Source organism: Phoxinus phoxinus (genome assembly GCF_949152265.1).
Source record: "Phoxinus phoxinus genome assembly, chromosome: 9".
Taxonomy (NCBI): Eukaryota; Metazoa; Chordata; class Actinopteri; order Cypriniformes; family Leuciscidae; genus Phoxinus; species Phoxinus phoxinus.
The window spans coordinates 22,618,726-22,633,901 of NC_136884.1; the positions used below are offsets into that span (position 1 = coordinate 22,618,726).

General features: G+C 37.7%; 1 protein-coding gene across 1 annotated transcript; it reads right to left on the reverse strand.

Moving 5' to 3' along the window:
- Positions 1-960: 960 nt before the first annotated feature.
- On the reverse strand, positions 961-14,952 carry LOC307004770 (uncharacterized protein). The gene is made up of 3 exons (XM_079624247.1): positions 14,878-14,952; positions 13,001-13,148; positions 961-4,117 (listed from the first exon to the last, which is right to left on the reverse strand). Exons 2-3 carry the CDS (start codon positions 13,083-13,085, stop codon positions 2,883-2,885), a joined length of 1,320 nt encoding a protein of 439 aa, XP_079480373.1. The 5' UTR covers positions 13,086-13,148; positions 14,878-14,952; the 3' UTR covers positions 961-2,882.
- Between the last annotated feature and the right edge of the window lie 224 nt (positions 14,953-15,176).

Sequence of the window (15,176 nt, forward strand, 5' to 3'; positions counted from 1 at the left end):
ATTGGGAATAATTTAATACTCATTCATAAAAAAATAATATTAAAGTGCAAGTCAGTGATTCTGATAGTGTTTAGGCCAGCAGAGAAGGCCTTGCTGGCCCTGACGGCCCACCACTGCTTTTAACATTGTATCCTGGTACAACTCTCTTTCAGTTAAATGCAAAAATAGACTTTTAAGGATTATAAATATAGCTGGAAAAATTACAGGTGAAAAACAAGTAACCCTGTCTGATCTTTACACTGTGGCAGTAAAAAGGAAAGCCTCCGCTATTGTGACAGACTCATTCCATCCTCTGCATAGCTGCTTTGATTTACTTCCGTCTGGTAGACGCTATAAGGTAGGCCTACCTTTAGTGAAAAAGGCCAAGTACAAGAAGACTTTCATTCCAACCGCCATTGATATTTTAAATAGGACATGGGAGGGGATATCTTAATTGTGTGGTTGTCTGTTGTATATGTATTGTTTTTATGCTGTATATTGTTTGTTGAGCCTCTGTCTGAAGACAACTTTCTACCCCTTGTGGGGATAGACAATAAAGCTTTTGAATTTGAATTTATGCACTGACATTTGCGAGCAAGAAGTTCTATGGCCATGTTTTTGTGGTTATAATGTTATGTAGATATTTTAAATATATCTATGCCATTTCAACTGTGAAATAAAAGTGTCCCTTAAGCTGCAAATATTTGTTTTGGAAAATATTGAATTATTATTTTATAGAATAATAAAAATATTTACTTAATTTGATTAATATTAACTAGTACATTCATAATAAATAATACTTAATAATTACATGGAATATAACAAAGAAAAGATGAGTAAGAAACACAAAGAACTATCAGCAATGTTCACTTGGGTTTTGTAATTGGATGCAATGGTAATCTGAGTGAAAGTTACCGCAATCATAATTTTCGTTTCATAGTGCTATGGGGTTATTTTCACTATACAATAGCCAACACAGTAGTAGTAGTACTTTATTTTTCCCCATAGGCATTTTTTTTTTGTCAGTGAGTTTCTTAACATGGGCATTTCTAACACATTTCTAAAATACAACAAAAAATTATAACACAAATACACATGGGCTTAAAACAAAACAAAAAAAACAGCAAAAAATTAATTTTCCTTGATAATTCCAATCAGATTCAATAACTAGATCACTTGTGGCACAAATAAGTCAGTAAGAACTTTTTATTTTTTAAAGAAATTAAAGAAAGTAATAGCATACTTTTGTTCAGCAAGGACGCATTAAATGAATCAAAAGTGACAGTAAAGACATTTATGTTACAAAAGCTTTCCATTTCAGATAAATCTCTTTCGAATTTTCTATTATAATAATCAGAAATGTTTCTTGAGCAGCAAATCACATCAGCATATTATTCCTTCAGTTAAATGCATGTTTTCTTGCATGGCTGGATGTTGGACTCATGTACAACAATCACGTTGTTTGGCATTCGCCAAAACTGATTTGCCTGAAATCAAAGTGAAGGGGATTTGCACCTTCAAAGGATTGATTAATTGTCAATTTAGAGTTTGTTATTCGTATGGTCTTGTGCGCGTGAGGGTGGGATGATGACAGGTGTCGGGTGATCATTCTCAAGTGTCCTGATCAGCACTGCTGCTGATGAGGCCTATCAGTCAGTGGTTTGATCAGCGTAGCAGTCAATAAACGGGACACGGGAGGTCACGTGATGTCCTGTCTAATACGGGACAGTTGGCAACCTCACTCACCGGTCACTTTATTAAGTACACCTTGCTATTACCCGGTTGGATCCCTTTTGCCTCCCTTAGCCTTAATTCATTTCAAGGTGCTGAAAATATTACTCAGAGATTTTGGTTTGATTTTGGACATTATGGGATCATGCAGCTGTTGCAGATTTGTCGGCTGCACATTCATCATGCAAATCTTCCGTTCCAGCACATCCCAAAGCTGCTCTATTGGTTTGAGATTTGGTGACTGTGGTGGAGGCCATTTGAGTACAGTCAACTAATTTTCACGTTCAAGAAAGAGCTTTGAACATAGTACACTGTGGTCATAAAGGAATCGACACGGTCAGCAACAATACTCCGGTAGGCTGTGGCGATTAAAAGATGCGTTATTAGTACTAAGGTGCCCAAAATATGCCAAGAAAATATCCCCCATACCATTACCAGCACCCTGAACCATTGATACAAAATAGGTCCTTGCTTTCATGTTGATAAACACCAAATGCTGACCCTATCATCTGAATGTCACAGTAGAAATGACTCGTTTGACCAGAAATCATTTGTCCAATCTTCAATTGTCCAATTTTGGTGAGTCCATTTGTAGCCCAAGTTTGTTGTTCTTAGTTGATAGGAGAGGCACACTGTGCGGTCTTTTGTTGCCATTGTCCTTCTGTTTCAGGTTTCAAAGTATTCTGCAGACCTTGGTTGAGACGAGTGGTTAAAGTTACAGTTGCCTTTCTATCAGCTCCAACCAGTCTTGCCATTCTCCTGACATCAACTAGGCATTTTAGCCCACAGATCTGCCGCTAACTGGATATTTTGTCTTTTTCTGAGCACTCCCAGTAAACCCTAGAGATAGTTGTACATGAAAATCCCAGTAGATCAGAAGTTTCTGAAATACTCAGACCAGGCGGTCTAGGACCAACAACCATACCACGTTCAAAGTCACTTAAATCAACTTTCTTGCTTATTCTGATGCTCAGTTTGAACTTCATCTTGACCATATATACATGCCTAAATGCATTGAGCTGCTGCCTCAATGGAAAAAATACTTCTGATTAAATACTTCTGCTCACAAATAGTAACAGTTGAACCTGATAAAGTGGCCACTGAGTGTATAAAGGTCATGTGAACAGTCTCACGACAAATAAACTGAGAAGAAAATCTGATTTGGCCCACATTCATCTACGGCTTGAACGTAGCCTCAATTTCACACAGATACACATGTTCTGGTGCCATTTTAAATTGCTAAACCATTTGAAACTCTTTCCACACAAAGAACACAAATACGGTCTCAAATCTTTGTGACTTTTCAGGTGTATCTGTAAGTGTAATGGCAAAATAAATTTTTTACTACACTGATCACAATCCAATTTCTTTCCTCCAGAGGGAATTTGGAAATGACGTTTCATGTCTCTTTGATTTGTGAAACTTTTCTCACGCTGAAGACATGTGAAAGGCCTCTTTCCATTGTGAAATCTCATGTGAGTTTTAAGCTTTCCTTTATTTTTAAAACTCTTTCCACAGTGATTGCACATGAAAGGCTTCTCTCCAGAGTGAGTTATTACATGATTCTTAAGGCGATTCATGTCTGCGAAACTACTTCCGCACTGATGGCATTTAAAATAGTTCTCTTTTGAGTGAATCCTCATGTGCTTATTAAGGTTTTGTCTTCCTACGAAACTTTTCCCACACTGAACACATGTGAACGGCTTCTCTCCAGTGTGACTTCTCAAGTGGTCCTCAAGGGTCTCTTTACGTGTGAAACTCTTTTCACACCTACAACATTTGAATGGCTTTTCTCCAGTGTGAATTTGCATGTGATACCTAAGGCCTAGTTCCCGTGTGAAGCTCTTCCCGCAGAGTCTGCAGGAATAAGGCTTTTCTCCGGTGTGAATTCTAATGTGCTTTTGAAGGTTTCCTTTTTGAGTGAAAGTCCTTCCACACTGTTGGCAGGTGAATGAGATCTCTCTAGTGTGGATTCTCATGTGAATTTTAAGGCTTCCCTTTTCACTAAACCTCTTTCCACACTGTTGGCAGTTGAAAAGGCTGTCTACAGTGTGAATTCTCATGTGGTTTGTAAAGTTTCCTTTTTGAGTGAAACTCTTTCCACATTCTTGACAGGTGTAAGGCTTCTCTCCAGTGTGAATTCTCATGTGAATTTTAAGGTTTCCTGATTCACTGAAACTCCTTTTACAATGTTTGCAGGTGAAAGGTTTCTCCCCAGTGTGAGTTCTCATGTGGACTCTAAGGGTTCCACGTTGATCAAAACTCTTTCCGCACTGTTGGCAGCTGAATTTTTTAGCTCTTTTTTTCCGTGAGGTCTTTTCACTCTGTGTAGATTTTTTTCCAGTCATAAAATCATGATCGTTCTTTTCCATTTCCTTAGAACTCTCCTCTTTCTGCGCCATCAGGTCTAAGATGAAAAAAAGACAAATACAAGTTGACACCAGTTTAATGGCGCAAAGCAAAAGACATCAAAATATTAAAAAACATTTTAAGCATCAAAACCAACAACATTTAGGCTATATACCCCATCTACTCAATCTTATCCAGGGTTTTTTGTTAGTCAAAATTGTCTTCGTTGTTGAGGACAAACACAGTCATCACACACACACTACAAAGTACCCTACCCAAGTAAACGGCAAGCCTAGTACTGACAATAAATCCAAAATAAATGCACAGTAACAGCTTGTAATATTTTTGATACAATCTGTATTGTAAAAAGCACTATATAAATAAAGGTGACTTGACATAGCCCTACTGTGCTGTAACATGGTGTGAATAGCCGTGCTGGGCAACGCTTTTCAAATGCGCCACCCTCTTGTTCACTGACCCTCTCCCTGCTATCTGCTCACATGCTCTGATCAGAGGCGCTGCAATAGGACAGGCAAGGCAGGCAATTGCCTGGGGCCCCGCATTTTGAGGGGGCCCCCGAGGATCGATCATTTAAACAATCAAAAATGTTCCAATTAATATAGCACGCACAAGCAGTGACGCCGCCACACCTCCCCATACCCCTTAGTGGGGCCCCCTCTCTTAATGCTGTTTATACTATTGCAGCCGTTGGCGCTTTTTTCTAACTGCCGCTGCTTACTCGCGTTTCTATAGCTATTTTCGAATCATAGCCAGAAATGCATGAATTCATGTATTAAACATGAAGAGGACATATCCATCTGGAAGCGGAAAAAAAAGCAAGATGAAGTGGAAAAGAAAAAACAGAACTGCGGTAAGTGACGAAGAATGAATGAGATGATGATTGACTTGACACTTAATTTACGTTGAGAATAATAATTAACGTTAATGACAAAAATTGTTTCCTTGTTCAATTCACATCTAGTTTTCACAGTAATACGTATTGTTTTAAATCAGCTTTACAGAAAAGACATGTCTATCTATCTCGATTGATCTGTTATCAGAATGTTATTCAGAAATGTAAAAAAAAAAAAAGCACACAACCTCGTTCTTAACTACCGACTTGCTATACATTACCACGCTTATTACATAGCTACCTACCAAATAAATCATTACTTTGAAACAAAATATTTATTTAAAAAGGAGTTTATTGATAGTTTACGATTGTTTTGCTTCCGCCAAAGAAAATAGTGCGCTCGGTCTCTACGGTTAGAATCCTGTGAGTCCATAGCAACGCTCTGTTTTTCATTTCATGGCAATGGTCTGTTATACTCTGACTAGGGCTGTCACTTTTGAGAAAAATCAAATTCGAACGGATATCAAATACCAGCCTATGTATTCGAATATATTCGAATATCTATTCCCATCCCCCCCACCCGCCACCCCCCGCGCGCGCGGAGAAAAAAAAAAAACGTCAATCGAAACTTTACTAACAGTTTGACAGTCATAAACAGGACTCCCAAAATGACTCTTATAGGACTCATATCTGCAAATAAACCTTGCCTTTACATGTGCATCTGCACGGTGCCGACCGGTTGTGCAGGACAGTATGCAGTCATACGATGTTGGACGCCTGGCGATGCTCTGGCCGTCTGCTGCGTTTCTGGGGCTGTTTAAACCTGGCCACTTCATGCGTTTTCTCAGATCGGATAGCTATCAAAACGATTCCATTTACACCTGGTCACATAGGCCTAAATGTGGTTTAAACCGGATATAAATCCGATCTTCAATTCCCGCGCTATATGCAGATTTAATGGATTTAATGTCACCGAAAGCAACAGATATGAGCTGCATTTTATTGATCATCAGCTAACATCAAAGACTGCGATAAGAGAGAGCGGCAGCCCTGGTAAGATCATTTCGTTTCTTTACCTTTAATGAAGATTATTATTATTGTGTTAAAGCGTCTGCGACTTACTTTCACTTTGATTTGCGATAGTTTGCACATTGGCTTGGCGCTTGATGAATAGATCTGCGGTGATGCGTGTTGCAGCGCGCCGTCATATCGGACTATAACATACCTATATAGCCTGGCTGTAACACGCTTTTTTTTTATAAAAAGCAAACGGTCTAATCATAGACTGTAAAAAATGCGCTAGACATGGCACTTTAAAAACCGAATAGTTTATTTGAAGTTCGATTACGGATATTTCACGTCATGTTCGAATGCATATTCGAATATCGAATAAAAAGTGACAGCCCTAGTGCCCGCTCAGCTCTTGGTGCCCTACGCACAGCGTGTGATGCGCGTGGTGGGAGCGGCGGCACAGGTTCTCCATAACAGAGCGAATTGCATCCCGTGTCTCGTTTCCCAGTTCCGCGGTCATTTCGGTTTTCAATTTCTCTAACCTACAATGTAAAATTCGGCACTTAGCGTCTACGTCACGGCTCTCAGCCCACCCTCTGTTCGTTGATTGGCCCGGCCGTCCGAAGGCCGCTGGAAAACTAAAAGATAGGCTGCTATCTCAGACTGACTACAGGAGCGAAATGAAATTAGCGGAAGTAGGAAGTCTGACGTAGTCAGGCTAGAGGCAATACACTTCCACCAGAAAAATAAATAAATAAACAGACATGACTATCAGCCTGCAGTCATTAGGATAGTTATCCTAAAAGATGATTTTGTCCGTTTAATCATGTAGCTATTACTAGTCCGACAGCATGATGGCCAAGTCAGCATCGGTCAGGCACCCCTCCTCTTCCTCCTCCTCCTTTATCACGCCAGCGAGCGAACGCTGGACCAATATTGATCCTAGTCCGGCCTTTGATTTTATCACTCTCCCTTTTTCTCTTCCTAGTCTCCGACAAAACCTTTACCTCCTTCGGTTTAGCTTCGGCCGTGACAACAACATACAGACACTATACCAGCCGGCAAACAAACGCTATCTGGGCTCTCACGTCCGAATTTGAGGAAGTGGTGGGGGAAGTGAGGTATGCCGTAAAGCACTCGAATATTGTAGTTCTTTTTGTGCTCGGGTTACTACCCGAACCCCGAAGTTCCGTAGTGCCAGTAAAAGCGATACAGACCCCGTCAGGCTATGGCAGACGTGTCATTCAACCTATTGTAAGTCGATGTACCATCACAAGAGTCTTGGAAATATATTATGAAGGTTGAAAAACTACTTGGTGTTGCTTTAAAACATTGTCCAATGCATTTGCAAAAAACTGAATTAGTTATTCTAATATGTACATTACATTAATATAATTTTTATTTGCAAAATGAAGCTGTGTATTTATTTCTGATTTCCTGAACAATTTGGCTTCATTGTTATGATGTAAATTATCTTTAAAAAGTTTGAAAAAAAAACATGTTATGAACATGAGCTGCCCAGCCAATTATGGTAGTGTGTGTTGATTGGTGTTTATATTTGTTCAAGCTTGACAACCTTATTGCCTTTTTGATTACTTTCTAATATATATTTCTAAATACAAATAAGTAAAAAGATTAAATTGTTAAAAGGGATGCTTATAAGAGAGCATACGTCTGAAACTGCGGAGTCTGTGAAAAGGGTTTTGATTATATTACCCACCAAGTACATTGTACTCAGCATACTGTCATTCTTAAAAACAAAACAAATCATTCATCATAATTTGCCTGCCTTATATGTTTGTGTGCATGTATATAAGTCTATCTTTCTTTTTTTTTTCAGACTAGCTGCTATAGAAGAAACACAGAAATCTGAGTGCAGAGACAAGCGAAGAAGAGAGTAGCAAGTAGAGATGCACCGATTGATCGGCTGGTGACCGGAATTGGCCGCTTTTCACGTGATCGGCCATGACCGGGGACTGGCCGGTCAGTCTGACATATGCTGATTTTATGCCGGTCAAATGCACTCGGGCGCCGTATGCGGTTTCACACCGCAAGCACGAGCAGCGCGTATTTTTTTGGTGAAAAAAAAACGCGGAGCAGGAGCAGTGCGTGATCGTCAAGCAGGAGCATCGCGTGAGCAGTGTAGCGCAGGTTTCGGCGCCGCTATTTTTGTTGCGCTGCTCAGGCTCAATTAAAGTGAAAGCACGCTTGATGGACAAAATAAATATAATTTCACACAAAAAGTGCACAAAATGCATAGAATTTGCATGTCTAGTGTGTTTTAACAAGAACTGGAGTATAGGCCAGTGTTTCCCAAACCTGTCCTGGAGGACCCCCAACACTGCACATTTTCTTTGTCTCCCTAATCAAAGACGCCTGATTCAACGCATCAGCTCATTATCACATGGGTTAATGAGCTGATGAGTTGAATCAGGTGTGTTTTGAATTTTGAATATACTAATAGTGGGTCTTGTAGTGCTCTACTAATACATTATTAATAAGCTGATTTTATATTTAACATATACTGGGAACACATTAATGTGAAGTTAAAAATATACTTTATTTCTAAAGTAAATTTAAAATGTATTAAAAATACAATTGAAAGAAGTGCTATTAAATTACACTAAATGTACTTAGAATAGTTCCATTTTAACACACATATATTAAAATATATTACTATTACCTTAAAATTTAACTTGAATTAATATAAAAGTACATTTAGTATACTTGAAGTTGTCTCAAAATAAGCACAATTTAAATATATTTGGTTTTCACTTGGGTATATTTATTATATATTATTATTATTATTATTATATTTTAAATAATTGGTCCCACTTTATATTAAGTGGCTTTAAGTACTATGTACTTACATTGAAATTACTAATTTGATACAATGGACTTATTGTGTACATGTTTTTACATTGTACTTTTTTTAAAATACCTGCATGTAATTACAGCTGTAATTAATGTATGTAATTACATTTGTAATTACACTGTTGACCCTTCCCTTATACCTTAACCCACCCTTAAACTCAGTAGCAGTTTTAACATTAAGTGACATGGCATCTGACGCACAGAAGCCAATGGCACATGTCACTATGCGTATTGGCACATCCGGTGGCACATCCGGTCTTCATTGGCATGTGCCAGTGGATAGTGGCATGTGTCACTGACACTATTGGCATGTGCCAGTGGTGGAGTGGCATGTGTCACTGAAATCGCGACACACTGACACTGACATGACACCTGACTGACACCGAGTCGCGGAACATGTCACCGTGTTGCGACACCTCCGACTGGCAGATTAATCGAACACCTATAGCCTACTGACGTAATTGTGGCACTAAATCCTAAATAAATTGCCTAATTTTGTGATATTTAAAATATCAATTAAACGAATTAAAGTGCATTAATATTTTTTCAAACGTGTTATTTGTGTCACGTCTGTATTTGATTGGTATGTGCCACTGAATGTTTTGTAATACCAGTGCTACTTTATGTTGTTTATCTCGCAAAGTCACAAACTGGCCATTCTAGGAAAGACATGAAATAAATCTATCATGGGTCACTACGAATAACGCGTCCGTTACTGTAACCTTTATTTTTGCATGATGCTCCATGCACGCCAGTAGGTGTCAGTAAGTCCACACTGGCTAGCGCAAAATAACCTAAAACTTGCGACAGTTGAGGAACATCTGGAGGTGGTGGTGTATTTGTTTGCGAGAAGACGCTAGCAAAAACTAAAAAAAATTCAATTAAAAAACTATCATTTTAATCAGAGTCTGATATCGATATAAATAATTAGTTAATAATTTATATAATATAAATTATATATCATCGAGCTATAATTTATGTAAGTAAATGTACTAATTAATTTATAAAACATAAATAAATTAACTTATTATTTATATCATGTTTTTGCTTAAAGGCCTACTCATCTGGCTTTAATATTTTACAAATACATTTAAGGAATTATGTAATAAGAAATAAATGTATAGGCCTACATGCATTCTTTCTGTAGATGTCATAATGTCACATCTAGCGTAGCCTACATGCTACGTTAGACAGCGGCATGTGTCACTACGCTACTGGAGTGTCATAACATACGGCGACATAGGCTACCGCGACAATGTCAGTGGCACATGAAGCAATCCGTGGACATGTCACTATCCACTGACACTATTCTGTGATCACTATTGATCACTATTCTCTAAAATATATCTATTTTGCGCTAGCCAGTGTGGACTTACTGACACCTACTGGCGTGCATGGAGCATCATGCAAAAATAAAGGTTACAGTAACGGACGCGTTATTCGTAGTGACCCATGATAGATTTATTTCATGTCTTTCCTAGAATGGCCAGTTTGTGACTTTGCGAGATAAACAACATAAAGTAGCACTGGTATTACAAAACATTCAGTGGCACATACCAATCAAATACAGACGTGACACAAATAACACGTTTGAAAAAATATTAATGCACTTTAATTCGTTTAATTGATATTTTAAATATCACAAAATTAGGCAATTTATTTAGGATTTAGTGCCACAATTACGTCAGTAGGCTATAGGTGTTCGATTAATCTGCCAGTCGGAGGTGTCGCAACACGGTGACATGTTCCGCGACTCGGTGTCAGTCAGGTGTCATGTCAGTGTCAGTGTGTCGCGATTTCAGTGACACATGCCACTCCACCACTGGCACATGCCAATAGTGTCAGTGACACATGCCACTATCCACTGGCACATGCCAATAGTGTCAGTGACACATGCCACTCCACCACTGGCACATGCCAATAGTGTCAGTGACACATGCCACTATCCACTGGCACATGCCAATGAAGACCGGATGTGCCACCGGATGTGCCAATACGCATAGTGACATGTGCCATTGGCTTCTGTGCGTCAGATGCCATGTCACTTAATGTTAATACCGCCTCTCCTTAAACTTAACCATACCAGCACACCTGTCCCTAACCTTACTTGTATCACACCGCAATAGCTGCAAAAGTGTTTTACAATAAAACATGAACACAATAAGTACATTGTACTTATTTTTTGATGTAAGTACATAGTACTTAAAGCCACTTAATATAAAGTGGGACCAAATAGGTCATTATTATATTTAAAATGCATGAAAGATGGTTAGGGCTGCAACAACGAATCAATAAAATCGATAAAAATCGATTAAAAAAGTTGGCAACGAATTTCATTATCGATTCGTTGTGTCGCGCGACACGGAGATGTGTTTATAAAAAAAAATAAAAAATATATATTCGGTGCTATTGTTAAGCCCCTCAAAAGGGACAAAAACATTATAAAGCATCATAAAGTTGTCGTGCACTATATTATAAGTGTTCTGAAGCCATTATATAGTATAATGTGATAGAAATTAATATTTAAGTCACGTACACTTTTCCCTCCGCTGCGGCTGTCAGTCATTCTCCATTCAGCATCAAACAGCGCGTCCCGTTCGGTTACGACAGTCAACACGATGAAAAACTCTCCAAGATGATTCAATGTTACTATAATTATACTTGATCTGTAGATAAAGGTCTATGGTTTTGCATTAAACAACTTTATCTTGCTGGACTTTATTGCTGCATCATTTCTACCGGGTGTCTCTCACAACACTGGAGTCAGAGACTCAGAACACTATTGTTCTTCACGCGCTCAGTAACTGACATTCAAAACTGTTAAAAGAAAATGCTCAATAAACTATTGCATAGATAGATAGATACTGTATAATACACTACGCTTCAATATGCCTTTCCTTTGTGATTTGAACTTTTCAATCCGGACTCGAAGCGCTGCGCGCTGTTGCTTCAAGCGCATCATTCTGCGCTCGGGATGCGCATAAGCGCTGTGTGCCGCACTGTATTGGGGCCTTTCATATCATAATACAGCGACGCAATGAACGATTATTAATAGCCTTTCTAGTTCTGTACTATCCATCATGTTGCTGCCTCATTAAACCGCTGTGCTATACATTCAATGTCTCAATTTTATAGTAGGCTATAAAATAATTAATCTTTTTGATTTTTGTTATCTTGTTTTTCATGAATGTATTTTACAACAATACAAAGAGCAATGTGTAACGTTTTACCAAATTTAGTGTTACACTTATTCTAATATGTGTTCCTCACTAAATGTTTTTTCATGTTCAGATTTAATACAATTATTGTGCACTTGTGATTTTTCTAGACTAAATTTTACTGCTTAATTATCCACTATTCTAGTTTATAATAGCATTTATGGTCATATTTATTTCTTATTTGTTGTTTTTCTTTGTAATGAAGTTGTCTGTATTAAGTAGATTGTGTTTAACACACAAAATAGTGATTATCAGTTCAACACACAGTTATAGAAATTCTACTTGATTTAAAAAAAAACTGCCCTGGTATCGGATTGGTATCGGTCGATACTCAGAATTTGTGGTATCGGATCGGATCGGTTCTGAGAAAAATGGTATCGGTGCATCCCTATCAAGGAGCGACCTGTTTGTGCACTTTCTGAAGATTTTTTTGCACTGTGAATTTTTGCACTGTCATTTCTGTTTTTGAACAAAGGGTTGGGAATGAATGCTTTTTTTCTTCTTCTTTTTTGATTAATCTGAAAAATAATCGACAGATTAATCGATTATTAAAATAATCGTTAGTTGCAGCCCTAAAGATGGTTTAGTTTTACTAAAAGTGGTAACAAAATAAAAAAAATGTAAAAGCTGAAATAGTTTATTAAAAATACACTTTAGTTCATCTTCAGTGTGTCTCAAAATAGCACAGTTGAGTACACTAAGATGATCTTAAGTTTATCTTAAGAAGTACTAAAGGTAAGCTTTTAGTATATTAAGTATAAAATAAGTGCGCGAAAATAGAGCACTTTAAGTACATTATGGAAGTGTACTAAGTGCACTTAAAATGTATTTTAGTGAACTTTTTTTCACCTGGGTACTGCCCCAGAGCGACCCACTACACGTCAAATAAAACTGCTTTAAATAGGACATTCTTTGAAAAATATCATTAATTTCTGTAGACGTCGACATTTTAAATGACTGAGTTGGGTTTGAGAATGAAACCAACCTATTTGTTCCTCAGTATCTTCTTGTTTCAAACTGAATACTTCTTCAATCTTCATTTCTTCACTCTCCTCTTTAATGAACGCCATCTTGTGTCACGTGGATCTCAGTTGCTTCACCGGGAGGTTTTCTGTGTGTTTGGACACTCTGTCCTGTTTAAGGTAATAGAATAATGAGAATGATTAACAAAGAAAAATAAATCCAAACTAAATCTCAGCTCTAGTTCAATGCGCTGGTAAGGAAGTGTCAGAGTGAGAGTTAAAGTTAGGGTAGGCAATTCTTTCAATAAACACATTTGTTATCCTGGTTGAAATTCTTTTCACATCCTAATAGCAATCAATAATAGAAGTGGTGTTCATTTTAAATCTTTAAAGTCCACGTAAACCGGAAGTTGCAAACGACTTCTCAAGTGTTGTGACGCATTTCCGAGTGAAAGGGAATATTGAACAGAGGGCAGGGTTTTACTTCAGCGCTCCTCCTCTCCATCTCTCGCCCATAGCAGAGTCACGGTTTGAGGGGAGAGGCTAAGCGTTTAACCAACCCAAGCCGTCAAGCCTATGTCATCAGAAAAATAACCGTTCCAGACCGGAAGTAACTTTTCAGACTTTGATTAAAAGATAACCACGGCAAACAAGTTTTTTCTGTGCATTAACTTAAGCACGGATTAATTGTTCACCACAAGACTAGTAATATCCGTTAACAAAGTAAATAGGGTCAATTTTGATTTCATGCTGACTTTAATCTAGAGTTGAAGTCTCAGGACCAAAAACGTCCAAATTATTGTAATAAATAAAAAGGTCCAAATTATTGTAATAAATCCAATATGATTACACGTTCTTTCTTTACAGTGAGGGTTCGAGACGGACTCGGAGAAGGGCTGTTAGGATTGGAGTGTGAGTATTGGAGGCGGAGCAATGAAGAAAGGGGTGTGTGGATTTCAAAGATCAACATTGTCCTTGGGCATTTTTCAAACATATTGCATTCGAATATTCGGGCTCACAAAAATCGAATATTAGTTTATTTAAATGACGTTTAACGAAAAAGCAGTTATTTTTTGACAGCATTCCTGAACAAGCTTACAGTATATGTTAAAGTCTTATTTTATTTGAAAACATTCATGTTCTTTAAAGTGATGTTTGTAATATAAACATGAATTTCTTGCTTTCTTTGACAAAAAGGTGATCAGACTCTGAAGTATTGCACATACACATACACAGCTTGTGTGCTCCACTTTCAATCATGAAATATGCGCCAGAATAAAGTCACTATTTTTCTTCGTTTTATCGTTTCTTTTTGTTTTTTCTTTGTAAACTGTGGTTGATGTGTTTAGATAGTGGGGTTACAAAACTCAGTAACTAAAGGGCCATAGCTTCAATCAATTTATAGTAGTACTATCTATAGATAATTCATAAAAAATAATTGCCGGTGTCTCTATTTAATTTGTATTTGCTGATGTTCTTCTGTTTTCCTCAACGATGGTCAATCATTAAAGCACGGTTTTGCTTTTCGGTATATTTCAAAGTGAACGAGCAGTTTGTGACCCGGATGTGCGAAATAAAAAGCTAAAATGTTTGAAGACAGAAAAAGCCATTTCCACGACGAAACACTTTATACACATTAAATTATTATTTACATATTAATTAAATAATATTGCATTGAGGACGTTTCCACAGTTATTAACCAAGAAAACGAGACGCATCTTTTCCATTACTTTTGTGGATAAACTTTACTCACAAAAATAAGACTAATAAATGTTAGATACAGCATTATAATGTCACGTTGAATACTAATCCATTAATTCTACAGCGCTTGCAAAACCTATAACATTGAATGAACGACTTTTCTCCATTTAAACGCTTAACATGCTTACAAATCACAAACCTTTCTCCAGTCGAATCAGCTCAGACACCAAAGTGGCGTGCGGCGCAGCCTTATGACGTGTTATTCTTCTTCTGTGCATTTACTGGCGCGTTGCAACCAGACTAAAAAGGAGCACAGCGCCACCTAATGCGCTGGAGGATGACACAGAGGAAGATTTTCTGTTTCAAACCATCGTTTCTTGACCTGTGAATTTTACAAAGAATTGAAATAAGATATCTTAGAATTTTGGAAAATTAAGTATTGTTGCCAACTATGTTACAGGGATTGATGATCATGAAACTGATTCCTAATTTATAGAG

Coding starts and splice junctions, on each gene's coding strand:
- LOC307004770 (XM_079624247.1), bottom strand. CDS start 13,085: ATGGCGTTCATTAAAGAGGAGAGTGAAGAAATGAAGATTGAAGAAGTA. Junction 4,118..13,000: donor AGATACTGAGGAACAAATAG/GTTGGTTTCATT, acceptor TTTTCATCTTAG/ACCTGATGGCGCAGAAAGAG.